This window comes from Hylaeus anthracinus, unplaced genomic scaffold (assembly GCF_026225885.1).
Source record: "Hylaeus anthracinus isolate JK02 unplaced genomic scaffold, UHH_iyHylAnth1.0_haploid 12002, whole genome shotgun sequence".
Lineage (NCBI taxonomy): Eukaryota > Metazoa > Arthropoda > Insecta > Hymenoptera > Colletidae > Hylaeus > Hylaeus anthracinus.
The window spans coordinates 9,583,766-9,610,968 of NW_026534349.1; the positions used below are offsets into that span (position 1 = coordinate 9,583,766).

Sequence of the window (27,203 nt, forward strand, 5' to 3'; positions counted from 1 at the left end):
CTTCAATTGGATTCATCGTTAAATACAAGTAAATCCGTGGGGCTGTTTCAACGTTTGGGCAACGATCGAGTGTGCCATCGTGTATCACGAGTATACTAATATTGCCATATTGATTCCCGATAAACGTATCTGCACAAATTTTGGATACTTTCTCCTAATCAGCATACAAACGTAAGTGCATAAACCCCGCGGTCTACTTCATCGTTGAACACAAGTAAATTCCTGGTGCTGCCTCAACGTTCCAACGAATTCCCTTGTTTACGACACGGATGTAAATACCAGAAGCCAGTGTTTCGTGTTTGTATTCGCGGGTCGAATTCAAAACTAATTGCTTGAAATTGATCTCCCGAAGGCCGTCCGTTCGGCGGAGGCCCCTAAAGCCCCGTGGCTTGATTCGGCCCTGATGGGAACGCGTATCTGTTTATCGCGCGTGATAGGCTCACCTAACATCATCTGTTCCAATTTGTGCCGATCAACGCGAAATCTCTCCTGGTGCAGATCGTCCGGATTAACGATTCCCAGCACAGCCGCGATGTCCCGCAGCTCCTCGCGGCTCTCGGACCCCGATTTCCCGGAGATGCTGGTCGCCGCGGTGCCCTCGGACGTCTCGGACATCGTCTCCGTCGCTCTTCTCTCGTTTTGTATCACCTCGTTGGGTCTCATCTCGTCCAGATTCCTCGGCAGCCACGCTACCCCGATCGGTCTCGATCCTCTGCGAAACACGCGTGAACCAGAGGTTCGTTAATCGATTACGCAAACGAACGATAGGGTCGTCCACGCGACGATTTCCCGATTTAACGAAATTCAAGTTAAGAAATCGGCGACCATGGTAAACAAACGACTTTGGAACGTTGCCCATGCGGTGCCTCGTGTACCCTCTAGAGGCAAAACAATCTTTACAGTTTCTACAATTTGGAAGATACAGAGTTTAAGAGTCTTTAGAAGGGGGTAAGAAAATCGCGACTCGACGGGGGTGCGAACTTGAGGCGTCTCCCTTTACCCCCAGCGTCGGGTGAGACGTCGGGTATCGCGTTTGCCACGATTACGACTGCAAAGTAATCACCGCGATGGCTTCGCGGAAATCGTCCATGCAGTTGGGCTACGATTACTTTCTAGTCGGTGACCAACGCGGTATCACGTTTACCCCGGCACTGGCGTACCTTGCTTTCCTCTCCCTCAGAATCGGGTGCTCTTCGTGTCCTGTTTCCGCCTGCGGTGCCGCGACGCACGGAAGTGGCGACTGGACACAGACGGTCGGTTCTCGGCAACGAGCGCGCAAACAGACAGAGACGGGGATGCCGGTGAGCGTAGCGCCACACTGCCGATTTCTCGGAATTCGTGGCGAATTTCGGAGAAGAGGCTCGGCCAGCCAATCGGAGCGTCGATGCCCGTCGACGATTTACCCGACCGGCGTTTTTCTTACCCCCCAACCGAGTCGACAAACCTCGTCTGTCCTTTGCCTTTCCTATCGCCTCTCTCGCTCCGATCGCACCTCGTCGCGCTCCTAGACCGACACCTCTGCCATCGAACGCGTGCAAAAAATTGTTTTTGCTCGGAGTAAGCGCGTGTACACCAGTACGCGTACGTGACTCATATCGTGCCCACTGTTCCCGCGCGAGGAAACAATGCATTCGCCAACGTCGGCCAACGCTCGTGCCCGAGGAACGACGCGCTACGTTAAAAATCGCCTGTTCCAGAGTAGGGAGAGTTTAATAGAGGTGCATCGACGATTCGCGACGAGTTCATCGAGAGCAAGTTTCAGGGTAAGCGGTTCCAGAGACTATAGATCGAACTGGAGGACACCGATACTCCTACACGGACTTTTTGAGGGTTAACCCTATGCACTCGGAGCTACTTCGTTACAGAATGTGCAAACAGGAATCACGTCGTATTACGTAATGTAACTTATAAGCATGTCATTTACTATAATGATACTAGAGCTTATATGAATCTTTAGACATCGAGGAACATATATTTGCAAAGAATCTAAATTTTATACTATTCTAATATGTGATAATGTGCGAAACAGTCATAGGTATCCATTGATAGATCTTTTAAGTTGCAATATTCGGCTTCCTTGTTTATCTTAACAAAATGCAACGTGCCGTACAATATATGTTCCCACATATTACGTTTCTATACAAATTCTATTCACACATACTTTTTCCATGTAACACAAGCTCATGTTTGTTACATGTACCTTAATACACGTATCATATTTTTATTTGATTTTTCGTGATATTTAAATAAAAACCTTCAAGGAATCATACACTTTTACAAATTTTGAAGTTTGCCTGGATTTACGATGTCCCCTCAGAAGAGACATCCGAATGCAAAGGGTTAATCCTTCGCGAGATGCAGGAAAAAAGTATCCCAAGTGCAATTATCGAGGTACGCACACCGAATAGGAGCTCTGCAATGCATATCCCCACTACTATCCCAGTCTTTCCTTATCGTGTAGCGACCCTCCATTTGTCAACGCAACTATCAAGGTTCTAGTGCGATGATCGAGAGTCTACTGTATCGATACAATTGACTAAACACTAGGATTTAGCACAACTGGCTCCATTTTTTAATCTAATGCTACCATGTTTGTTGCGAAGTCTGCTTTAGCATCCAAAAGCGTCTCCAACGACCAACACACGTCCCTAAACGATGTCAGTACTAATCTTGCGAAAGTCGACAATGGTCACTGACTTCTAGCAGTTTCTACCGATTTTAGGAAAGCCTCTACCACCGTCGATCATTATATTTTAATACGAAAGTGACATTCCACCAAAATTATCTCGCTAATCACGTACTAATTGTCAAAAAGTGGTACTGGAGACCCATTTCAGTAATTTTTCCGGTGTTCATCAAGGTTCTCGGTCCATTGATATTTATTCTTTATGCGAACGAGTTCTCGGTTTCTATTTGTGTTTAAAATAATCACTCGGTTGGACGCCTTGATAATGTAATCTGATATTCGTGGGCTTATAAAATGACATATCAACTGAATAAATTTTCCATCGACATCGATGAATGCGATTTAATTAGATACTCTCGTTACAAGTATTCGATAATACTCATTTATTCAGTAAATATTGTTCCTCTGGCGTCTGTTAATGCTATTCGAAGCTTCGAAATGATCAAGGATTTAACGTTGAAGTTCACTGTCAAGTCTAATCACATTTTCTCACTGAGATGGACATCTGACAATGAGTATAATTATCTTTTCGCACTTGGAACACTTTATTTTTGCCTTCTTCTATCTAGAGCATTTCTGAGATATCTATCGCATGAAATATGACGCACGTTGGACGAGCTCTGTACATTTCAGAATACGAAGAATATTATCTTACTTAACCTATTTAGACAAAACTCTAAATGGACAAAGTAAACGTTTAACTATACCCCACGAAATGAACTTAAATTCTTTGTTAAAACCTTGTTTACGAGACGCTCTAACTTTCTCCAGTCTAATGCGAGTAGGATCACCAGAAATGGTAAAGCCAAACAGCATTGGAGCATCTGTTGGAAATTAAAACGAACTTCTTCAAAATAAAACTCCACTATTTTCCTCTCGTTTCTCCACAAATAGTACGCTACTCGTACATAGTATTTTCAATTCTTCCGCAACGGATAAACAATTTTACTTTCCTATCCATTTCAAATAAAGTCGACAATTTATTGTTTACCGTTCGAAGTAACACTTTCCACCGACTCTGGGCGCGATTCGAACGTTCTAGAGAAGTAAATAAATTAAATCCAGGGCTACGCGAGGCTGCCAGCTAGCCACAAGAAAGTCAAAGCGCGGTTTCCAGTTGCAACGCGTAGGAGACGAATAAGCAAAGATCGAACGGAAACGAGCGTACAAACCTTGGCGTGAGTCCGACGACGGAATCCTCGACGGGGCGTCTTAGCGTATGTTTAACAAATGATAGAGAAGACGAAGACGAAGACGAAGACGAAGACGAAGACGAAGACGACGAGGTGAACAACGAGGAAGCGACGTGGCACCGGGTACGATCCTTTGCCACCTGCTTCCGGCAACTGTTACCTCGACACGATCGCGAGATACTGCTCCAAGGAAAGCAATCTCGGTCTTCCCGTCGATCTTCGTCGTCTCTGTTTCCGGCAATAATTACCAACGATCCCTACCGATTAACGCCGATTCCAACGACTCGACTGGCTGCTGCCAGAGTTAGGTGAAATTCCTGTCTGTGTGGATCAACGTTTCGAATGGCGAGCGAAAGATAAACAGTGGGAAGATATATTTCATAGGAAATAGAAGGAGAAACTTCAGAAGTATGAGATAAGTAAAGAATAATTTACTTCTTCAGGAGCAAGAAGTTATAAATTTCTATACGCTGACTTAACTTCTTAGCTACCACTCGAATTAAATTTTGCGTGTCTCTATTTCGTTGATAAATTTATGGAGTATGACGATCCTTGAAAATAGATACAAATAAAAAATATTTTAGAATAAACATATATTAATATTAGTAGTGCGTCTATGTCAATATACTAACTGTTCCTTATATCTGTGTTATAAAATGATCAACCTAGAAACATTGTGGACAATCTCTGGATACTTTGCATTACTCAATTGTTTGCACGTGTCTTGGTAAATTAATCTTCGATAAACTCAAAGATACGAATATGATATCCAGCACGTTTACAAAATACGGACATTCCAGAGATCAAGATCAGAAAAGCGTTTGTCTCTGTCTCTGTACAATTAAATACAGAAAAGAATTTAAATACAATAAATTTTCATGTAGTACACATTGCTTATTCTTTAAAATTACTTTCAGACACTCGATCACGATAAGATTCGTCATCCCGTGCCTAGGTTACACGCATTATGTTTGTTCTTCATGTACAAAAAGCCATGATCTCGATTTACAAGTACTCTGAGGATCTCCTGTGAAAATTAGAAGATAGATGTGCTCGGCTAGTCTCATCCCTACCTCTCGCCAAGGTGGAAACGTTAATCGTAACTGGTTCCCTACCATTCATTTCACGCCTTACATTTTATTCCTGCGGTCTAACATCACGTGTCCCGTTTGACAGATTTCCAGTTCGACTTAGGCTCGTTTCGCATACGAGGTAACCACGAATAGACGCGTATCGCGACGGACTCGTGTCCCCATCGACGGAATCACGCCGTTTTAATTCGCAGTTTGCGGCTGTTTAAGATTGACGTTTGCGGCGACGATCACCGACCACGCGTCGATTTGAAAGCCAACTGAGGGAAGTCCCAAGAAACGCGAAATACTGCTTCGTAGTGCTCTCACCCGTGCCCGTATCCGCCTCTGCCTCTTCGCGTCTATGCACAGAGACCGCCTTATCTTGCTTATTTTATTTCACGTGTTCCGCGCTTTCACGTCGCGCTCTTTTCTTTCTCGCCCCTCGTTAACTTTCGCTTTCGATCGCTCCTTCTTGCGTCTCCCTGTCCCGAATAACCCGGCAACCAAATACAAATCAGCGCAAACATTTTCTTTTCTTTAGAAGATTTAAGCTAATTAATATTTCAAATAGGAACGCAATTGTATCGTCAGTTATAGGTGACTGTTGGAGCCTGAACGATATGCGTACTATCTAATATTGGTATTAAATGTGTGTTCGAACAACGAAAGTTTCTCGCAGTTTCTCGCGGTTTATCAAGTACATAATAAGTGTTTAGCGACACATAGAAAATTTAATTCCTTTAGGCTCAACGGCTCTCTTTGAATTCGACGTCGGCCCGTTGCCGAATCGCTCCTCTCTCTCCCTCTTTCTCTCTCCGCTGGAAGATACTGTAATTACTGATTATATAATTAAATTCAAATTTGAATGCATTATAAATCTCCGCGCTCAATTTACGGGGCAAGGTCTGGTATCGCCATCTAGCGGTGAAAAGGACGAACTAAAATCCCGACCTCCGTACAGCGCACCACCGGGAAAACGTCCAAGCTTGTCGCTGAATAGTTTCTTTTTCAACGGCTAGATGGCGCCACAAGGACAGTTTTTTTAAAGGATTAGTTCGGCTATTAAACGCTAGATGGCGATACCGATTCCTTATGAAATCGTCTCCGTAGATAATATAATTAATAAATAGATGAGATTTGTTCTAATGTTTTTACATTTTTATCCTATTTAATGTGACACAAAAGTGTCAGTATTAAAAAAATATTGGAACACTATGTTCACGAAAAAATGTAGAATATTCATTTGTCTTTCATTCTAATCATGCAACGAATACGTGTACTGACTTTAGTAATTAATCCTTTGTGATTCAAACTTTCTAATTTCCTTACTTTTTTTATCGAACCTTGGGACACGACAAGGGACCACAAAGGATTAAAACTATGAATTCAAAGTTCTATTGACAATCCATTCAATTTGATAATTCGTCTACAGCGTAATTAAAGAGGTCGCTCGATTGTACAATGACATGTCAGTGTATGTTTTCATTGTGAAAGATTATAATTGATAGCGTCTGTCAATTAAGATCTAATACAAAACTCTGACATGAACTTCTATAATTGTATAAATGATACAAGATAAAATCGTATCTTCTTGAATGTGTACATTTCCTTTAGCCCTCGACTGCATTGCATCGCCAGTGGTTATGCTACGCGCAAAACAACGAGCAGCGATGAATAAATAGGTTAAACTTATACATTTAGATTCAATAGTTTCTGGCAATCAACGAAAAATGCTACAAACGCTTCGAGAACGGTCTCAAAAACGCAAGAAACTTCTAGCGCAAACGGTGAGACGAAATTGTTTCACGTATCGTATCTTTGAGGTTATGATTCTGCAAACATCGTGTACCAAATACTGTGATTTTCCTTTTAGCTAGGCGTTTCGAGCGTGGACGAGCTGCGACAGATTTTGGGAACGGATATCGATGACGCCCAAAAGAAGAAAGTAAAATCGGTACCCGAAAAGTCGGAAAATGGGGTGAAGGATTTGAAGAGCGATGCGACCACAGCGGACGAAATCGTTTACAAGGATTCCTCAACGTTTTTGAAGGTACCGTATAATGTATTTACCTTACCTTACATCATAACTTGAAAAAGATTAATCTTTTTCTCCGTAGGTACGTATAATTTGAACGGGAGAAATAAACAGGTCAAAACATAGTTTCTCTTCTGTGGAAACAGTAATGCAATGACCAGCATCATGTAAAACCATAATCAATTCATATTAGGATTGGTGCTAATATGCTTCATTTTATGGTATGCGAACACAATGCTCTGTAAAGAATATATAGATGGAAACAAAAATAACTTTACTCGTGTTGAATTGTCAAAGGGAACACAGTCGTCGAATCCACACAATGATTACTGTCAGCATTTCATCGACACGGGTCAGCGGCCGCAAAATTTTATCAGAGACGTAGGTCTGGCCGACAGGTTCGAGGAATACCCGAAGTTGCGGGAACTTATCAAGCTGAAAGACGACTTGATAGCGGAAACCGCTACTCCACCTATGTATCTAAAAACGGATTTGCTTACATACAATTTAAAGGAACTCAACTGCAAATTCGACGTGATACTCATCGAGCCTCCATTGGAGGAGTATCAACGCACGTGCGGTGCCACGAACGTTCAGCTTTGGAATTGGGATCAGGTGAATAAAATGTAACGCGAATAAAGCTAAAACAGATGATGTCAAACTCCCTTGATCCTCTCGACACTCCTTTTTTCCTTTGAAGCTTACCTTCTTATAGTCTTTAAGTATCGATAAAATAAAAGTAAAGTTACCTTTACAGATAATGGAATTGGACATCGGCGAAGTGGCTGCGAATCGAAGTTTTGTGTTCTTGTGGTGCGGCAGCAGCGACGGACTGGACATGGGACGTTTTTGTCTTCGCAAATGGGGCTTCAGACGATGCGAGGACATTTGTTGGATTCGCACCAACATTAATAATCCGGGCCACAGTAAAAATTTGGATAGCAAAGCAGTCCTCCAAAGAACCAAGGAACATTGTTTGATGGGAATCAAAGGGACCGTGAGGCGATCCACGGACGGTGATTTTATCCATGCTAACGTGGATATCGACCTAATTATATCGGAGGAACCAGAGTATGGTTCTATAGAAAAGCCCGTAGAAATATTTCACATAATCGAGCATTTTTGTCTTGGCAGACGACGGTGAGAGCAACGTGTAAATGAAAGTAACCGAAATATAAAAACCACACACTTCATTCCCGTCTAATTGATTCGATTGTTTTTCCAGGTTACACTTGTTCGGTCGAGACAGTACGATTCGGCCAGGATGGCTCACCGTTGGACCCGAATTGACGAACACGAACTTTAACGCGGATCTTTACACCAGTTACTTTGCAAACGGTCAAATCACGACCGGGTGCACCGAGCGCATAGAGGCTCTCAGACCGAAGTCTCCGCCACCCAAAGGAAAGGTTACCGGTCGTGGCAGGGGTGGGTTTAATCGTGGACGAGGCAGGGGAAGGTAAAACGGATTCTTGTACGCTTTTAACTCGCGCGGAACGCGAATTGGGAGAACGACAAAGGTGAAAAGAAATTTGTGCCGTTGCAAATTGCATCGTAGAAAGAACTTGTACTTCTCTTGTATTGTACGATATTTCTTACTTTACAAACTGTAATACCTCGTTCGAGGATACCGCGCTACCGTATACTCCAAATTATTATCTCGTTTATAATTTCATTTCGATCAAGGCGCATCGATTTCGTATAAACTGTTACGACGTTGAGAAGCAAGCAGCATTGAAAATAAGCTAGATACAAAACTCAATTGATTCTTTCCTTGTCGAATACTCGCGATCACTCTGTCTAATGTGTATAAAATGAAAGAAAAAGAATTTAATCCTGTTCTGTACTCTTATCGTAAGATTTATAAAAATTTACATTCTTGTATGTACATATCTCGGGTCGCATTCGAGACAAATTTCATACGACCCCACTTGTCCTGTAAGATTTTGTAACGCAAACCGCGCGAATGTGTTTGATATAGATCAGTCAAATCGAACAAAAAAAGATTTTTTTAATAAAATGCAATGTCTGAGATAGCGTGTAACCTGATGCGCGTTGCATTTCGATTGTCTTCCCCATGCATCGATGCATTAAAGACATCGACGGAAAAACAACGAGATTTGTCGAACAGTTCTAAAAAAAATTTCCTAACTAATTGCTTAACAACGATTATACAAAACATCTTAAGTATACGCAATTTCTTAAAAAGCAAACGCAATTACTTGGAAATGCTTGAGATCTGGTCGTGTTACTTTGTACTTTGCACGCTGAGAAAATTGAAATTTCCATAAATAGATCTTACAGTAATTAACTACATTTATAATTTGTATCCGTTGACACGCGAAAACTTACAAACAAATTTATTGGTCCCAGTAAAGCTTCCGGTTATGGAGAATACGCTCGATAAATGGATCTTTTTTTATCTTCCTCGTTGCTTCAGATCTAGAACTTTGCCGCGTAACGCGGCGAAGATACCTTTCGCGCTCGATGACAATGAATTCGCAAAAAAAGAAATGTGACAAACGTTCGCGGAATTGTATCGAGCAACAACTAATGGTAACGTAAGTGCGACCGCTGTCGCTTCGTTAATATTCGTAAAGAGGCGAAAATTAAGTTTCTCGATTCGATTCGCTGAACGCTGAACTGAGAAGAAACCGTGGAAATCGTTGGCTGAGATACAAATAAAACGTTATTTTCTTACATAAAATAAAAAGAAAGAAAAAGAATGAGAGAAAATGTTCGACGAGCCTACAAGTAAAGTTAACGTTAAGTCGGTGCGAATAAAAAAATGTCACACGAACGACGTACGGTCAGTGTGGGGACCGCGGGAAAATATTACGATTGTTTTCGGTATAAAAACGAAACGACGCGTGATCATGCGTATCGTCTCGGGGCAACTTTAAAACTAATCAACAATGTATGGTACATTGATCGTCAAAAGCGTAAACAGAGGTTCTATCGAGTCGACGTTAAAATACGGCGTCCGTCTTTTTTCGTTCCACTCGTATGGAGTTTCTGCGCAGCGATAAGCCGGAAGCGATCGCGTTTTTATCGAAGATACGCCCGTGGTGCCAACGAGGAGAGACATCTTACAAACGATTAACGATAATTAAGAAGAAGAAGAAACGAGAAATGAAACGCAAAAGGCATAACAAAATTCTACCGGCATTTAAGAAGGGGAATGCGGAAGTATATGCGTGCGTAGCGATGAACTGGCAGAGACGCAGGCAGAATTCGTTGGTAATCGAACGATCGGTACGCTCGTAACGAGACGACGATCCGTTGCGGTCAGGTGAACTGTTTCTGAGAGGAGTTTAGCTCGGATCGGTCCCCGCCTGGATCAGACTAGTTCGCAAAGTCACAAATACGTCGACTCCCCTGTAAGCAGAGTCAGCGTCAGTCTCGTGAAAATTTCAGCCGCACATAGAGATATTGGAAAGGGAAATGCAAATGATCGAGAAACAAAAAATACCGGCGTCGATATTTACATTATATGCGTTACCGTTATCGACGACCGCGATATACCATTAACGATTCTCGCGGAGGTCGTGATACGCGTCTCTTTTTACTTGCGATCGATGGAAGGGGGTTGCATACCTGCGGTACGAAATTTACATTACTCCCGCTGCGATCGACTACGTTCTCGCCTTCCCTTGTTTCGTACCCTAAGCAGTCGTTTACCCAGCGTGTTCCACGAGAACAAACAAAAAGCACCGTTAAGTCGAACACGAAATTTAAAATAAAAAAAAAAAATTAATAAATAAATAAAGACAACACAAACAGAAGAAAATAACGCGATATAGCCGTTCACTTGCGCCCTCCGATTTTGCTCGACATTCAAGAGATCACGAGTACGATTCGTTAGAAAAATTAAGTTAGGGTGATTCCGCGGGTTTATTACACCTTTTTATATGTATGTCAATGTTCAAACAGGAAACCCGATGTTAAATTGGAGGGGATGAAACTTGGACAAGTTTGCTCGCATACAGTGTCACAGAGAAAATAATGCATCTTATTTATATATTTTTTTCTTTTTTCTTTTCTTTTTTTTCTTTTTTTTTTTTTTTTTGAACATTCCGCATGAATCATATAAAAGTTAATCTTAAAAGGTGTCACTTATAAAACGGTATTCGTGGGTTCCGTACGAGAAAAAATATGCTCGAGAAGCGTGTACGCGTCACGCGTGAAAACAATATCGCGCATAACGTACGCAATATTGTTGGTGTTAGGTGGGTAAACAACGTATTTAGTTAGGTTTACCTTTTGTTTTCGTTCTTTTTTTAGCTGGTAAAAAAAAATGAGGTATCCGAACGACCGTTAGTGAATTGACGTTAATTCGGTGATCTACAGTTGCGACTGAGAAAAATAGTCCGAGAGAGGTAAATTTACCAATCCGTTCGGGGACAATACGATTTTCGTTACCCGACGTGATCGCGTCTTTTTACTCGATGTTTCTATCCCGAAACCCCATTCTTTCCTCGCAGACTTGGCAACATTTCTTTTCGAAACGATTATTTCAGTCTTCTGTTTCTTGCGACGTTTTACAAAGCAACTTCATCGTTCGAAGTAAATATTACTTCATTCGATGGAAGTTACACGTTACTTGAAATAAATTTTGAAACAGCAGGAATTACAATATTATTTATCATTTGCGAGTATGAAATGATTAGGAACTTCTTTCTTTCGTCGTCGTTTTAATAACGCGCAGAGATTTGTAGTTGTAGAGTTGTTTTCGAAAGTGTGTTGTTATTTCGAATACAATAGCGCTTCTAAGGAAGTAATACAGTGGCGAAAGAAGATGGCCTGTTATCCGAAGTAATATTTCAAGTAACGTTATATCGAATGCGCCCAAGTCTGTTACCTTTCCGCGACCGTTCCTTTTATCTCACTGTCTCAATTATACCTCGTTTCGACGACGAAAGGAAGAAAAATCGAACGCAGGAACAGCGGCACGCGCGATATCGGAATCATTAATTCGAAACTTATGGGAATGCGTTCCTCTCGACACACTATCGACATCTTTACGTAAACTGCACACTAACGTATTTACCGTAGCGTAAACTAATTCTACTTAAATCCATAATCTTACGATAGTACTTTACGTCTGCGAGCGGTGAGGTACATATGAAATAGTCGCCAGAGCGAACAATACCCGTTCGTCGAGCTTCTCCATTCGCTCTCGCTTTCGGGATCACCCTTTTACCTAAATAGCAAGAGTCGAATGAAAAATGCCCTTAATTTTTATCCACAAAAAACTTAAGTATTTCAACGAACGAAAAACCAAATCAATGCTCGAGACTTACAATCTCATTTGCCTTTAATTTGTTGCATAGTTGCCTCCTGGCAGAGGATAAATTTCTTAAAAAGTAACCTTCGCGTTCTGAGTTAGGTTTAAGACGATGCGATTAGGTCAAAAATATCTTCATTTTTGCAGAAATTAAAAACTCGGAAGCTTTTTCATTCAACCCTCGAAGGATCCACTCGGGATGGTGAAATCGGGCGGGAGAATTGAACGTGCTACCTTAAACCAGCGAAACGAAAGGACAGTGTCGCTTTTCGCGCGATTTGCGACTATTAGAAATACAAACAACAATTTACACGCAAACGATCGACGCACCCGAGCGTGTCGCCTGTCGGGAAGCGATCGGCTTCGGACGACTACGACTCACAATCGATTTCTACTCGTCTCGGCAAGGTTATCGATACACTTCGTTACAAAAAATAAGCTTTCGCTCTATTCCTTGCAAGGAACCTGGCTCGAGTGTAACACGACCATTTCGATGAAACTTTACGCGCAGATAGGACACTGCCAAACATTAGACGCCTACTGTCTGTCCGCTGATACTCATGAGATAAAAAGTAGCTTCAAACTCGTTGGGTGAAGCGAGATCATTATAGAAGTGGGTTAAATCAATCTTTTTGAAAAATGTAGTTAATTATATCCACTTTGTCTGTAACAAAGTTTCGTAGTCATAGAGGCAATAATTCCTTATAAATCCCTTTGTAGAATCCTTTCCGTAATTTTCAACCCTTGAGGATCAGCAGATATAGAAGAAAAACTTGTTTAACACTAAAAGTGTGCCAAAGATCAATGCATATCTATTCTAGTACATATTGCTATATCTTTAAGAGGAAAAGAGCAAATAAATTTATCGATGTAATTAATTCTCTATTTCAATAATCGTCAAGAATTCTTAATAATTAAGAGTCTTTTAAAAGAAGTCTGTAACGCATAGATCAAATGAGCCTACCAGACACTTTAGTGTTAACATTCCGATGCTCTGTGCGGAAAGTTTCATAAAAATCGGTATGTTACGATCGTGTGACGTTCCTTGCTAGTTGAACTTACTCTAACTACAGATGTACTCGCGAAGGAATGATGTCTCGATTACTATACAACGGTCGCGAAAATCGAAGGAACTCGAACGTCCCGTGTTCCGAAGCGGCACGATCCAACCATCCCGTTTCTTCGTCGTTCCTATCGTCTCGAAACGTTTCAAGTAAAAACGGTTTTCCTGGTTCGTTCTCCATCAAGACGTGCGACTTTTCGTTTAACGATAAGCGTCTTTGCTTTTACGCACACACAGTGGCGAGCATACAGATATGAACACTCCTTCCTAATCGGAACTATGTTCTACGAAGCAAAAGAAAGTCGAACCTCTCTTTCAATTAGTCAGTTTTATACAAACGTCGTTACAACGAGGAAGCCATGGGTAATATTGCTGTCATTTTTTGTTTCATTAATTACGAGTAGTTAATTTCGAGCATTTAAATAGGAATGCTACTTCCTCTTATATTTTAAAGGTATATTTAAGTAAGTACTTTATGTATTCCTCATTTTTATTATATATGTCGCGTATTTTAAAAATAGAAATTGTTGAAGGGATACCTCCAGCTATGAATACAAATTAATATAATATATTAATATTGGGTTCCTATTTATTCGCTCGTCTGAAGTCTATACCGCTTATTTTCAGTTTAACGTTATGCGAGCAAATGTCTCCTAACGCTCCTAACGACAATTCAAAGATTATAAAATATTCCAAGTATCCTAAAGTTATGAATTAAAAATAATTTCACTTATATCGTAAAAAATACTGGTCGCATTATATGCTTGCCACTGCACGTTACATGTACTTGCTTGGATCAGGCTCGACAAGCATTCTTTTCATACTCTCGTTTCCGCTTTCTCTAGGAACATCGCACGCTCTTGTAGTTTTCTTCTAACGTTTACTTCGCTAAATAGAACGCGTTGTCAGCGAAGATGGGCGTAATCTTATCCGAATAACGGTTAATGAACAAGACCAACCTATACGGATTTATTCGTGACATTTATTCGACTGAACAGTTTCATTCTATAATGTGAATGTAGAATGGTCATTTAGAACGTAACATTTATGATTTAAATTATAGAATAAAGCGTTCCAAAAATGCAAACTTCGAACTGAACTTTTATTCGACAAGAAGAGGTCGTTTGTTCAAATTTTTATTCAGATGAGAATCTTAACCCTCTCCGGTTGTCAACGCGTGCTATAAGACGAAGGGAAGATTGCAAACGATCGTGAAGGATGAAGAAACGTGAACGAGTTAGTGAGGCTGTCGTGTCGCGAAGTACGTGGGTACGTCAGGAAGGACGGCGTCGGAAACGATTCTTCTTCGCACTCTCGAAACTCTTTTGTATCCTCCGATCGACTTTTCATCCGAGTATTAAGAAAGTATTTTTTTTTTTCGGAGTCAAAAACATCGACATTTTTAAAAATTTTCTGGAAGCATATTCCGGCTAAAGTAGTGGCGCAAAACATCGTCGACAGGACTGGTGAGGTTTCTTCGATTTAAATAATCCTAAGTACGACCTATAATAACGACGAATAACGAATCAAAAGTTCTTTATCTTTCGATGAGTCGAACCGTGATACTCGAAGTGCGCAATTTCGAGAATGGCGAATAAAAGGAGCGAGTCCCGCCGAATCGATTCGTTCCTCTAAACTCTAAATATTTATTTACAGCGTTAGCGAATCGTTCCGATCGATCCGACCGTTTTTATTTTTTTTTTTTAACGGAGGAAGCAAATTTCTAACGCAAAAGTGCGATGAACGAAAAGTGGCGTTAACTCCATTCCTCCTTCTAGGTATTTACCATTATCATTACCATTATCATTATCATTACCAATATCGTTATCGCTATCATTATCGTTACTGTTCATTAATATTATTATTGTTGTTCTTGTTCTTGTTGTTATCGTCGTCGTCGTTATTGACTTACAATTTATTAATGTTACGAAAATAGTCTTGCTTCTTTTTACACAGCGTTATTTCCATCTGGATCGATAATCTATACAAACATAGTTTTTTCGTCACCCTACAGCCAAACGCAATTGCTCGTCGAGAGACACCGGTTAATGTTCTGCGTTCGCGTTAAACACGGCTAAACTTTAACGTCGCGGGAATAACCATCGATCGTCTTCGATCCATCGGCAAAATATAGGACAAGCGTTACATAGAGCGTGCTATACACGTTATCGTTAAAACGATGAGCTTGTAATTTCTCTTTGGTGATTTCGATATCCCCATCTTTCCTTTTGAAAATCGATGAACACCTGAGAGCCAAAAATGGATACAATTTTTCTGCGAATAAACAGACGAACGTATTTCTAAAATAAGCGCTTTTTTAAAATGGTATTCCTGTAATTATTAAATCACGATGGTTGATTATAAATCTACCACTACATTTTTTCTGCAACTCCTAATTTGGAGAACAGTGGCGCGTAGCACATTCCTTTTATTAACCGTTTGAGTCCCAGAGGGTATTGAAAAAACACTGTCGAAGAATCGTCATTCACTGAATGAGTAGTGGGTTTTCCCGACATAAAATCTCAACAGCGCGATCGCGCTGCTTGGGACACAAACGGTTAAACAAGTTTCTATTCGAAACAGTTCTTCGACTTTTATTTAATACTCAAAACTTGTCAAGGTTTTTCTAACCAAAAATTCTGCTCATCTCTGTCGATCGTTTTTCGTATCGAATTCACCGCGTTCCAAGAATTTACGAGCTCGTCGGTCGTGAATATAAAAATTTTCGTTCGCTCTTGAAAAGCTTCCATTTATATTTATATCCATACGAGTGTGTGTGTGTGTGTGTGTATATACATGAATTCTAATAAAATTCGAAGACGCGACGTACCCGGATGACTACCTATGTAACGATGATTCTTGGGGACGATGCGACCTTTGAACTTTGAAATTTAAGAAAGGGAGAAAAAAAACACGAACGTCAAATGTTTTTTGGAATCGAATGATCGACGTAAGAGTCGTCCGGGTGAATCGCCGCGTAACAGATAAATGGTTTTGGCATGCTCCGAAACCAATACGGTACATATATGTGCGACGAAGCAGAAATTTGCCCGCTGAGGGAAAAAACGAAGAAGAAGGGAAGGAAGAGAGCTATTCAGCAGAGTAGAGGGAGCGAGGAGTGAAAAATGTTGAGAGAAATACGTGTGACAATTGTTTTAAGAAGAAGCTCTGGTTCAAACGGAAATTCGTGACGCAAACGATGTACAATTGGCGGAACAAATATAGTAACAGAACGGGTGTTTCAGTCCAGCTTTTTGGAAAAATTCGTTCCTTGCATTTTCGTATAGGTCTTACAAATATGCCCTTGTAAAAGTACTTAAAATATCTAGAAGTAACACAGTTAAATAAAAATCACCGTAGGGGTAGTTTTTTTGTTACAATGATAGCTCGAACAATTTGTATCTTTAACTATTGCATACGCAAAATATTCATATGCAAAAATTAGCGTGATTCGATAAAATGTCTATCAACGACGTTCCACAGTATCGAGGCAAATTTACAAATAATTTTCATTTTATAGAATTTCTGAAGGCGGACTACATACACCCTTAAACGATATTCTTGCTGTTGGCTACAGGGGGTCGCTCTCGAGTTGTCGTTCTTATTTCCCATCGCTACAGTTTGTGCTTCGATACTTTTGCTAGTCCTTGTTTGCGGTAGTTTTCGCGACCTCGCTACATTTCTTCCACCAAGTACATCTTTGGAGAAAGGGAATGATTTGGTGACGATTCGTCAAGTCGGGGAGTTGTATTCTACTTTCGTTGATTACGGAGCATCGTTTCTTTGGCTCGTCGGGTCTATTACACGCCATTTAACAACATTCTATGTATCGTCGTATCGAACGTAAAGTCCGAACGACTTAACGATAAAGACTATACGGTCGACACCGCAGTCGAAAGGTGTATCAGGATGATCGACGATGAACTCACAAAACGTCTATCGTTCCTCCGTTCGAGAGAAGGCGGTACCGGCCGACACGCTGGTCCATGTCCACTAGGGGGTGAACAGACACACAGACACAATTGGTCAGTTATCGCATATAGCTTGTTTTATATCTCGATTACTATAATATCTATGCGGTGGAGGGCAAAGTGAAGTTCTCATTCGTACAAACGTCTCACTTCGTCGTACCTCCTTGCTAGCCGTTTTCATGCAAATATAACATCAAAATCGTTCGATTCTCTGTCGTTCTCTTTATCTCGCAACTCGTTCGGCTTGAAATCTTCACGCTTTATCACCCGTTTTGGGCAGTGATAAACGCGGAAAATGGACTGCTCGAACACTCGTACCCCCACCGTGTACAGTTCGAGTACGTTCAACACTGATTTTACACTTGCGCATGCGAAAGAAAATACAAAGCTGATGCACCGATTAAACTACATCCAAATAGTGCAATCCACGGTACGTCGAGAAGAACGAAGGATACTCGAAACGGTGTAGGGTTGCCAACTCTTTCAGAAAAAACTGATACCACTTTTCGAGCCATTTGTGTTTGGACTTTGTTGCTGATACATTTAAGAGTCATCTATATATTTGTTCGTCTATACTCACTCTGGTAGAGGGTGTTTTTTTTTATATTCCATTGTGTTACTTACAACCACCAATCAACAGTTATATATTGATGATAGAATCAAAGGTGTACATGATAGAAATGTGACGACAGAGTCACGTGAAATTACAGAGGGTTTACAAAATCAATTATAATCAATGAAATCTTGATGGTGTATATAAATAAAAATTCAATCTGTGATGCAAGCGATTCGACTACCTGGATTGTAGTCATCTTAGCATAAAAATTGATCGATACAAATGTGAACGAATACAATGTTGAAGATAATACAATAAGAATTTTCATTGAAATTGATTCTCAAATATATACGAAAGAAGTATGGTGCAAGTAACACAGCTGGAGGTTCATAATATCCTCTATTCGTACTCGTGTTGGCAACTCTACACGAAGCTGACTCAAACTGTGGAAGAAAATAGTCGTGCGGGGTGGCAGTTTCTACGAAGCGTATAAAGCGACTAAAGTCGTTCGATCGGCATTCGATCCAACGATGGGACAACTGCGCTGCATTCGAGTCATTGATTGGACTGAAAGCCTGTGGTTAACATTAAAGCTATCAAGGTCACCGCAATTCTGTTATATGTACAACTACATCTTTGTAATTAGAAGGAGAAAATGCTAACTATTCAGACGCATTGAAAATTTCAATGATATCTGAGGATTCGAATGCTTCGCTGGTCGACCATGCTCTCAATCACCAGAAGTCGAAAACTACATTTAAGAAGACGTTACAAACTATGTGCGAGCTTCCTTGCCAATAAGCGATGGAAAAGGAGAGAAGTTTGTAGATGCAAGTAAGGTTCAAGGAAACTGGCGAGTGAATGCTAAAAAGAAATCCAAAATGGTTCAACGACGATAGTCGGAAATCGAAGTATACGTTTTACAGAGAATCGGAAGACGTAAGTAGAAGATATTGCAAATTGTACAATTTTGTTATTGTATTGCATATATATATATGTGTGTGTATGCGCTCGTGTGAATGTATGTGTGTGTGTGCCTGTGTGTCCTTAAAGATATTTGTTACAGGAATATTTATAAGATAAGACTATGTTTAAAAACCGCTAACACTTTATTAGCGACAATAGTAATAGTAATAATAATAATAATAATAATAATAATAATAATAATGATAGTCATAATAATTAATAAGAATAATTAATGAATAAGAATAAGGATATAACAACGATACAATTAATAATCATAAGTATAATAGTATCACAAAATAATCGTTACACAATACATAATAGGGATGCTGTGTGTATCAATTTCACATATTTCAGACGTTACAAAAGGTCTGAAAACTACGATTATTAACTATTAACATGCAACGATACGAGAAATCAGAGTAAAATTAAAACGTTTAGGGGCTTTGATATTCGTTTTCGGTATGCCTAAAACAGTATGACGAAAGAGTAGATCGTGTCGAAAATGTCATTAACGTGTACAACGAATTGTCAGAATCCTATACAAAATTTCCTTACTCATGCACTACACGTTCAAATCAAAGAGTACTATTACGCTCATTCAAGTACTACAATCTACGACGGTAAAAGATCTAAGAAATAAACCAATCGATAAAACGATACAATTTTCAACGAGTATCTGAACATCTAGCCCCTGTGTTTTCGTAAATTTCCCAATTACTTTAATACTAACTATAATATTTACAAATCTAGTACGTACGAAATTGTAACGCTGTATTAAAAGGCTTCAGAGATGTATCCACTAATCGATCGTAATAAAAGTTCTTTATCGTTTGGAAATTCATAACTCTGTCACGCCTTTCATCCGCCAACGTAATTACAACATTAACAATAATCACACGATTTCTATGAAAAACGTTCGTGATCCTTCCGCTTTATTCTTATAAAAATTGCAAATTATCACACGTTCGAACGAGCAGATTACACGTGGAAGGATAAATTAAAGTTTTTCTTTTTTACGAGTATAAAGTAATTTCTGGTCGTGTCTTTGCTTTAAAACTCTAACGGAAATAAAGCGAGAATGTCGTCGTCGTCATTAAAAGTTACTCTACAGGAAAAAAAAAAAAAAAAGAACACTAATCTTTATCTTTACGCGTTGATGCGTAATCGTTGTACCTTCGGTGTGAACAAATTGATCGACAAAGAGGCAATACCATACGAGAGAGAACGAATAACCACTCGCAAAAGGAGCGGATTTATGTGAAAGCATTTGTCGTGTTTTAAACAATAACGACCTCGTACCCTAATTTACTTATCGTCAGGTTGCGATTATTTACCAGTATATATACTCGCGTCGTAACAATGTTCACAACAAAGTTAAGATTGCTAATCGTCTGCTCGAGAAGCATTATTTCGCATATTTTGTTTCCTTCTTTCGCGATCTATGCCTCAGTTTTATTTTCGTTAAGTTATTAGAAAGCCTGTTTCGAGAAATCACGAATAGCTGCTGCGATAAATGAACGAATTTCTGAATCGATTTCCAATGCCAAATGAAAAGAAACAAAAGTGTAACGGTTACATACATCGATCGAACACCCGCAAAATGTCAGTTTTAAGACCGCTTCTTTAAAACGGAATTTTAACGGTATCGCTCGGTGTACGTATCATCGTGTACATTCGATGGAAATTTTATGCTACTTTTACCGCGAGTACCAGGAATTACTTTTGCAAAACCAGAGAAAAAGAAACAGAACGGAAGCGAATAATTTATGATTCTAAAATTACGCGCTGCCGGTACAACGTGAACATTTTCTTAATCCAACGTAAACCGAGTCGGTTATTTTTCGAATTTCCCATGAATGGATGCTACTTTCTCGTCGCGATACTTTATTCTACAGTATACGATAATCTATTTGAAATAGAATATAACTTGACGCCGATGCGAGAATCGCATTTACCGAGACATCAAGAAACAAGAGTTTAGAAAAATTGCACAGCCTGTTCGTGTTTAACATATTTTCGTTACAAAATCGAAAGAATGAAATTTTCTGTACAGGTAAACATTATCTTACAAGCTTCGACCACAATCGTACGTTCGCACACAAATCTACGCAAGTTAGCTTTGCTACTTCCAAATAGTTAACGATCACAAAGAGTAAGGCAATCGGGACATACTTAACTCGTACGTCTCAACTCTCTTCACAATTAACACAAACACAAACGGTGAAATCGATACAAGTACAAATTATCGCGTCATTTGTCCCCGTAGCTATTACGTTTGTCAAAGTTCACTCTACAAATTGGCTCTGTCATACAATTTCAAAACAAATACTAAGGTCCGTACTATGGTACGTTGTTTATTATAAAATTGCGTTAACCCTGAATGACGATATACCTCGATTTCGAACGCTACGATTTTTCTTATCTAATATTAAATTCAACTATTCCGGGCAATAATAGTTAACAGTCAACAAAGCAAAATAGTTGGAAAGTTGAATGAAAGATAGAACGTAAAGAAGGGTCGAAGAATAGGTACAGTTCTCGATAATTGCTAATAAATACCGAATACAATCGTAACCAGTTTAAAATCATAACTAGCCGCGTACTCGAATACCTTAATATTTTGAAAAAGAATAAATTACTTGTGGCAAATACACTACTAAAGAAACATTTAACATCTTATCTTACGATTGTTTTTCATTCGGAACATTTAATGGCCATATTTAATATACAGCGTGTCAGTGTAAAAATCTTTTGTTAAACAGAAATAGATCTTTCAACTAGCTTCGACGTTATAACGTAATTTTAAAAACTCGCTAAAAATCTACTTTTCAAATGATAAAAATAACATTAATGCATCTAAACTGACCGAATGCTTAGTAGTGTTTTCATGCTGGCATAACAAAGAGAAGCTAAATAGTTCGGAGTGTTTTACTTTTTATATAAATCTGTAAAGCTTGAATGCCAGTTCAGAGAACTCAACTTTTTAAGTACAAAGGTAAATATACTATGTATCTAACGTGGCTGAACGTACGAGTGCCGAAGAACATTTCACATTACTAGTGCTTTGTCGATGACTATTTCTACTTTTATCCCCTCGCGAGAGCAAACCCTTTGCAGTTTCTCTGAGACTAGCTCTTTGGTGGGTACTAACGTGTGTACGGCTACTGCTATGTGTAAGGGGATGGTGATTCACCACCAGAGATGCACAGGACTCACCAGATTCCCCATCTTCATCTCCGGTTGTATCTCCGGTTGTGTCGCATTCACTGCTATCCGCTTCGCTGGATTCACTGGGAGTTTCTTGTCCTCCCATTCCTATTTGTATACCTTCTCCCGCCCTGTTCGCTGTCGCTGGCACGGTTTGCGATATACTACCACCCACTTGGTGCATAAATAAGCTAACCTGTAACATTCGAGCGAACTCAAATTAAAATATCTGGCGCAACTGAAATGATGAGTCTTTGACAAAGAGTCATCCCCGTTCATGATTAAGATAGTTGTCGTTCATTTCGAGGAAGAAAAAAATGTACTCACTTTAAAATCTGCACTGTACGCTTTATGGTGTTTATCCTTATGCGCATCATCCAAGCCCCATTTATCTATACTTAAAACGAGAGTAGGTGGCATAGGTCCAAGACTAGCCAGCGATCCTGCTCTTGCCTTCATCTGTGACACGACCATTGGTAATTCCATAGTTGTACCATCGCAACTCAATGCCCTTGCTGAACGTTCGACTGGTAACTCTCCGTTATCGTATTCTGGCGTTAAGTAGTCCCGCACGAAGAATGTATTGAACCAAAAATGAAACAATTTCTCCTACGCGTGGAACAAAGAAATCGATTTCAGTTATATCGCAACGATTTTTATTAAAATAAACATAATTACCTTCCGCTTCATTTTTGGTCTGTTAAAGAAATCCACTCGTATATCTCCTGTCAACGCGACGCTATTTTTCAGAACGATGCTCACAGTGTGGTTTCCTTTTCGCACTTCCACTATATCCGAACTAAATATCCTCTTTTTGGATTCAGATATTACACAATGTAAATCTAAAAAAAAAATGTATTCATCATCCTGCATATTACTCTGAATGCTTGTTTCACATTTAATTATTCTTACATCCTTGACCTCCGTGAAAAATAGGTGCTGGGTCTAATTGTATTTTTCGTAATAACAGTGTGACCGGTTGATAATTCAATCCTTCTTGGACAAGAGTAGCATAATAATCCACGTACCTCCTCTGAGAAGGTATTGTTACCCCCTTCCTGAATGAGAAATATCATCGATAAAATTATGAGTAAATTCGTCCGACAACGAATGTAGCGAACACTTCTTAGAATTACCTATCATGTGTTCTTTTAGTTCCGTAATAATTAAGGGCTTCCGTGGCAGTGGGAAATTGTTTTGTGTGAAGAAGGTAACAACAAACCATTACGCCTGTCCGACCTTTGCCCGCTTTACAATGAACTACGGCTATGTTTTCTTGGTGCTGGGAGAGCCACTGATGCACGTCTTCGCAAAATGGTTTGATCTGATCTAACATCGGTGGATTATGATCATCGAATGCGTAAGTAGCTACTCTTTGCTTAAATTTCTTAAAATCGTACGACCTTTCCGAACATCTAAAAGACGATATGGTTTGAAATTTTCTCTGTTTATTTGTAGCGTGTAATGATCGTAGATTGCTTGGAACTTACAGATTATAAATTTTATAATGGTCTTTGTGTCTAGATTCCAATAGCTTAACAACATCGTCTATGTGATTCCTATATACTCCTTCTAATTTTTCAGCTGGGAAACCCATTGCTATTAAATTATCCCTTATATCTGTTAATAATATACGTGCAATTAAGGAACAATACCAACGAAATAATATAGCTGCGTCGATGATAAATTAACGATAAATGGACAAATTATATGGAATGTTTTAAAAGATGAAAAGTAGAAAATGGATATAAGCATCGACGATTACAATAAAAAGGATACATGTGAGATCAAGATTAAAACCATCTTCTGTGAAACGCTTGCGACGTTTGCTTACTAACCCCTTGATACGGTTAGTCATCTTCATGTTACTAATGGTGTTAGCCATGCTCGGCTGAGTGCGTTTCAAATCTTCCTCGACTCGAAAAAATTCAGTCTCCGCTTCTTCTGCTTCCTGCTTTTCAAATAACTTTTTAGCCTGAATAGAATAAGGTATTTAACTTCCAATTACTCGAACTTTCATCTGAAGTTTCAGGAACAAAATCATTCAAGTTACCTGTGGCTTACGAGCAGAGGCTTCACAAGAGCCCAGTTCCGGTTGTCTTCGCTCCTCCAGACAAACATGGAGGGGTGTTACCGATGAGATATGCTCTGATATTTTGTTTATCCTGCTGCCTGTAGGTCTCCTGCAGGAAAAGCATATACCCATCAATTCCCAGAGCATGTGTGCCTTCTGTTATCCATTTCACCAAGTTCTTAATTGTTTTCCCGATAGTTTACCGCACGATTATAATTTAGGATTAATATCACCATGACCATCACCAGTTCGACTCAACAATTAATATGTGATTCTTACAAATGTGAAACTTCATAAAGAATGAGCACACTGCACGGCACAATACACAGATGGACACAATGTAAGAGTTTCTGTCCGATGATCGATAATTATAGATTTTCATGGAAGCTTCAGAAACACAAGGTAAAGAAACACGTTTACCACATTGTTAGAACCAGTCTTTCATGCAAAATATATTGATAATCGGATAACAAGTGTACCCAAAATCATGGCTAAAGAAAAATAATAAAATAAGATGGGTACTCTGTCACTAATTGCAATTAATGTTACACATGTATGTACATTGATACATTTGACCCGTATCTATATAACAACTATCAATGAATTCGTTACACGTTATACTCATACACTGGCAAGAGGTAGGAATATCACGATCAAGGTGAAGGAAAAAAAACGAAAATAAACGTACACTTCGATTTGAACGTAAACATTAAACGTATTACACGGAAACACGTTCGCGTTAATACTGTGAAATCGATATCTGTAACGTACAACAGCAAACTAAAAATGAAATATTAAAGAGAAAACATCTTCAGTGCTTTGTAAAATTACGATTACACGGAGTCTCGTGTTCTACGATAAGTTAACAACATGTATAAAAGCGGTACGAAAGAATCACATTCGCTGGATGAAAGAGAACAAAATGAAAAAGAAACAAACGAAAGTTTACGCGATTCGTGTTCACTTGGTTACGAGTTCGATATCGAAAGAACATTACTCGCAAGAAAACGCCGTGTAGAAGCGTCGACGAAAAGTTAGGTTAAGCACCGTTCGCAATATCACAAAGGCCACTTAACACCACGGTACATTTTCATGCCAGTTTCACTAATACACCATTCGCGCTCTCCTTAATCAAGAGTTCACATGTCGTTCACGGAGGATATCATCGAGACTTGAAAGAAATCGTTCGAGACATCATACTAGTTTTGAAAAGTAAAAAAGCAATCTTTTCTCGCGTATAACGTGATATTTAGCCCAGTACTTTCGGAGCATGTTCAACCGTGATATATCGGCACTCTCAGTTACGGTGAATTTCTAAGAAATAATATTAACATCGAGGAAGATTTCCCAGGAGATCCATAGGTTCACTTTTTTCAAGCTTCCTTGCGATCAACAAGATCCTTTTAATCACTCGAGACGAGAGGTGAACTCGTTTAAAGAGCTCCATTCACAGTAGGATCACGTTTCGGTAGCACATCGTGTCATCGTGTCAAAGTATTAGCACGAGCTTTGATCCGTGTTCTACCACGAAGGTACAGTGGTTTTCGAGTATATACCCGATTCGTACAGATGCATCGAACGCGCATACACATTCACATATGCGCTCGTGAAGGAACAATAGCAATCTCTATGATGCTCCCTTCGGTTTAACAAAGTAGATAAAAGTGTAGTACGTACAATAGGTATATCGTTATACGGATATCGCGACACGCACACTCACCAACAATGCATAGGATATAGGATCATGCACCGCAGGTGTTGCAGAGAACAGTCCACTCTGCGAACGAACGCCACGATGCTCTATTGCAGAATTTTACGGTCGATCGTACCGGAATCCGGCCGCTGCCGTCGTTCTTCTTTTCGCGTCTGCTCGCATTTCTTCGTTGAGTAGCCAACAAAGTGAAACCGAACGGAAAAATGGACAAAGAGTCACGCTTAATTAGCGAACGGAAGTACTCTTTGTAACATCCATTTCGAGCACAGTTTACATCCGATATGAAATCGAAAGTCTCTCGCAGCCACCTTTGTCACTAGCAGTGCCATTCACAATGACGCGTTCGTGCCGCGCTCGATTGCGCCTCTTTTTTTCTGTCGTCGTTTAGGTTGCCGCGTTTACCTCCGCTCCTGGGAAAATATTCTTCTCTCTTCTCGTCTGTTCACGGTGTGCCACCGACTTTAAAGCCGTAGCTTACCGCTCAAAAGGAGCAGGAGGAAAAGAGTAGAGGCTCGCGGAGGCTTCGTCCTAGAAGTTTCATTCCCGAAAACTTCCGCTGCTAACTTAGACGCTCTGTTAGTACCACTTTTCCTGCGCATGCGTCTACTTTTTCCCCATAATTATTCGTTCTTCTTTTCATTTACCCAATTGTTCGCGCCGAATCATAAGGATTAAGCTTCCTTCCTCGCGAATTCTGCAATCGATGTAACTTCTTTCGCGTAATCAAACATTTTTAATGATCTCTTCCTTTGTACTCATCCATTGGTCGAAGGACTTGTTTCTCTCTAAATCGACCAATCGAAATTTCTAGGAAGAGTACTTTCGAAACTAGATATCTTATAAAAGTTCAAAGACTACTCAACGACGATACGTTTTGCGATCTATCTACCATAAAATTTAACTTATCTAATTATAAAAGTACATAATATCGAAGACTGTCATGTCAGATTTCATGTATACGTTACTCTATTCAATAAACAATAAGCATAATGGAACTACATACGTCAAAATATACATAACGGATAAAATTAGGAAATGAGCGCTCATTATGATTACGTAGATTACTCATTATCGGTGAGGAATACTCTAAATTATGGTCTATCTAACGAGTAGTGATGGGCAAAACCCTAGGCTTCGAATAAATCTGAAGTTTGCCGATATGTCTATCTCCTTTCCTCTTTAGAACATTTTCCAAATAAGGAAAAGAGATAAACATATCGGCAAACTTCAGATTTATTCGAAGCCTAGGGTTTTGCCCATCACTGTCGAGAAGATGATGTCTGGTAACACAATCACGTGACTTGTGAATGAATCTCATTGGTCGTTTGCGACTATGTCCAGGAAAATATTACTATGAAAGGACAACTCAATATGAAAA

General features: G+C 39.7%; 3 protein-coding genes across 15 annotated transcripts in view; 1 reads left to right on the plus strand and 2 right to left on the minus strand.

The window, feature by feature from the left end:
* LOC128892096 (protein bicaudal C) overlaps positions 1 to 3,924 on the minus strand; it is a 28,937-nt gene extending 25,013 nt beyond the window's left edge. Inside the window, exons 1-2 of one of the 4 annotated variants that reach the window (XM_054152203.1) lie at positions 3,859 to 3,924; positions 444 to 712 (exon numbers count right to left, since the gene is read on the minus strand). In XM_054152203.1, the coding sequence (XP_054008178.1) occupies positions 444 to 663 (220 nt within the window). In that variant the 5' untranslated portion in view covers positions 664 to 712; positions 3,859 to 3,924. Of the gene's footprint in view, positions 1 to 443; positions 713 to 1,160; positions 1,733 to 3,858 lie in introns of those variants that run through there. The other 3 variants (XM_054152205.1, XM_054152204.1, XM_054152202.1) reach the window with 3 other exon arrangements.
* A 2,466-nt stretch (positions 3,925 to 6,390) lies between these two features.
* On the plus strand, positions 6,391 to 8,463 carry LOC128892115 (N6-adenosine-methyltransferase non-catalytic subunit). 2 transcript variants are annotated; one of them, XM_054152246.1, is made up of 5 exons: positions 6,391 to 6,739; positions 6,826 to 7,002; positions 7,285 to 7,602; positions 7,745 to 8,127; positions 8,213 to 8,463. In XM_054152246.1, the coding sequence occupies exons 1-5, from the start codon at positions 6,683 to 6,685 to the stop codon at positions 8,448 to 8,450; spliced, it is 1,173 nt and encodes a 390-aa protein (XP_054008221.1). In that variant the 5' UTR covers positions 6,391 to 6,682; the 3' UTR covers positions 8,451 to 8,463. The 2 variants fall into 2 exon arrangements, with proteins under 2 accessions (XP_054008221.1, XP_054008223.1); XM_054152248.1 differs by lacking the exon at positions 6,391 to 6,739 and adding an exon at positions 7,070 to 7,208 and having other exon boundaries at positions 6,864 to 7,002.
* Positions 8,464 to 8,534: 71 nt separating this feature from the next.
* LOC128892102 (phosphatidylinositol 3,4,5-trisphosphate 3-phosphatase and dual-specificity protein phosphatase PTEN) lies at positions 8,535 to 26,583 on the minus strand. 9 transcript variants are annotated; one of them, XM_054152220.1, is made up of 10 exons: positions 25,941 to 26,568; positions 24,091 to 24,220; positions 23,817 to 24,012; positions 23,528 to 23,657; positions 23,174 to 23,452; positions 22,950 to 23,095; positions 22,716 to 22,879; positions 22,365 to 22,646; positions 22,047 to 22,233; positions 8,535 to 10,365 (listed from the first exon to the last, which is right to left on the minus strand). In XM_054152220.1, exons 1-10 carry the CDS (start codon positions 25,985 to 25,987, stop codon positions 10,346 to 10,348), a joined length of 1,581 nt encoding a protein of 526 aa, XP_054008195.1. In that variant the 5' UTR covers positions 25,988 to 26,568; the 3' UTR covers positions 8,535 to 10,345. The 9 variants fall into 9 exon arrangements, with proteins under 9 accessions (XP_054008195.1, XP_054008194.1, XP_054008192.1 ...); XM_054152219.1 differs by lacking the exon at positions 8,535 to 10,365 and adding an exon at positions 14,858 to 17,330 and having other exon boundaries at positions 25,941 to 26,574; XM_054152217.1 differs by lacking the exon at positions 8,535 to 10,365 and having other exon boundaries at positions 18,951 to 22,233; positions 23,817 to 23,988; positions 25,941 to 26,583.
* Between the last annotated feature and the right edge of the window lie 620 nt (positions 26,584 to 27,203).

Excerpts from the sequence above, each read along its gene's own strand:
- LOC128892102 (XM_054152215.1), bottom strand. The coding sequence starts at position 25,987 with ATGCGAGCAGACGCGAAAAGAAGAACGACGGCAGCGGCCGGATTCCG. Across the intron at positions 23,658-23,816 it reads TTTTAATCTTGATCTCACAT|ATATAAGGGATAATTTAATA; the intron begins GTATCCTTTTTA and ends TATTATTAACAG. Across the intron at positions 22,234-22,364 it reads CGTACAGTGCAGATTTTAAA|GTTAGCTTATTTATGCACCA; the intron begins GTGAGTACATTT and ends CGAATGTTACAG.
- LOC128892115 (XM_054152246.1), top strand. The coding sequence starts at position 6,683 with ATGCTACAAACGCTTCGAGAACGGTCTCAAAAACGCAAGAAACTTCTA. Across the intron at positions 7,603-7,744 it reads AGCTTTGGAATTGGGATCAG|ATAATGGAATTGGACATCGG; the intron begins GTGAATAAAATG and ends TTACCTTTACAG. Across the intron at positions 8,128-8,212 it reads TTTTGTCTTGGCAGACGACG|GTTACACTTGTTCGGTCGAG; the intron begins GTGAGAGCAACG and ends TTGTTTTTCCAG.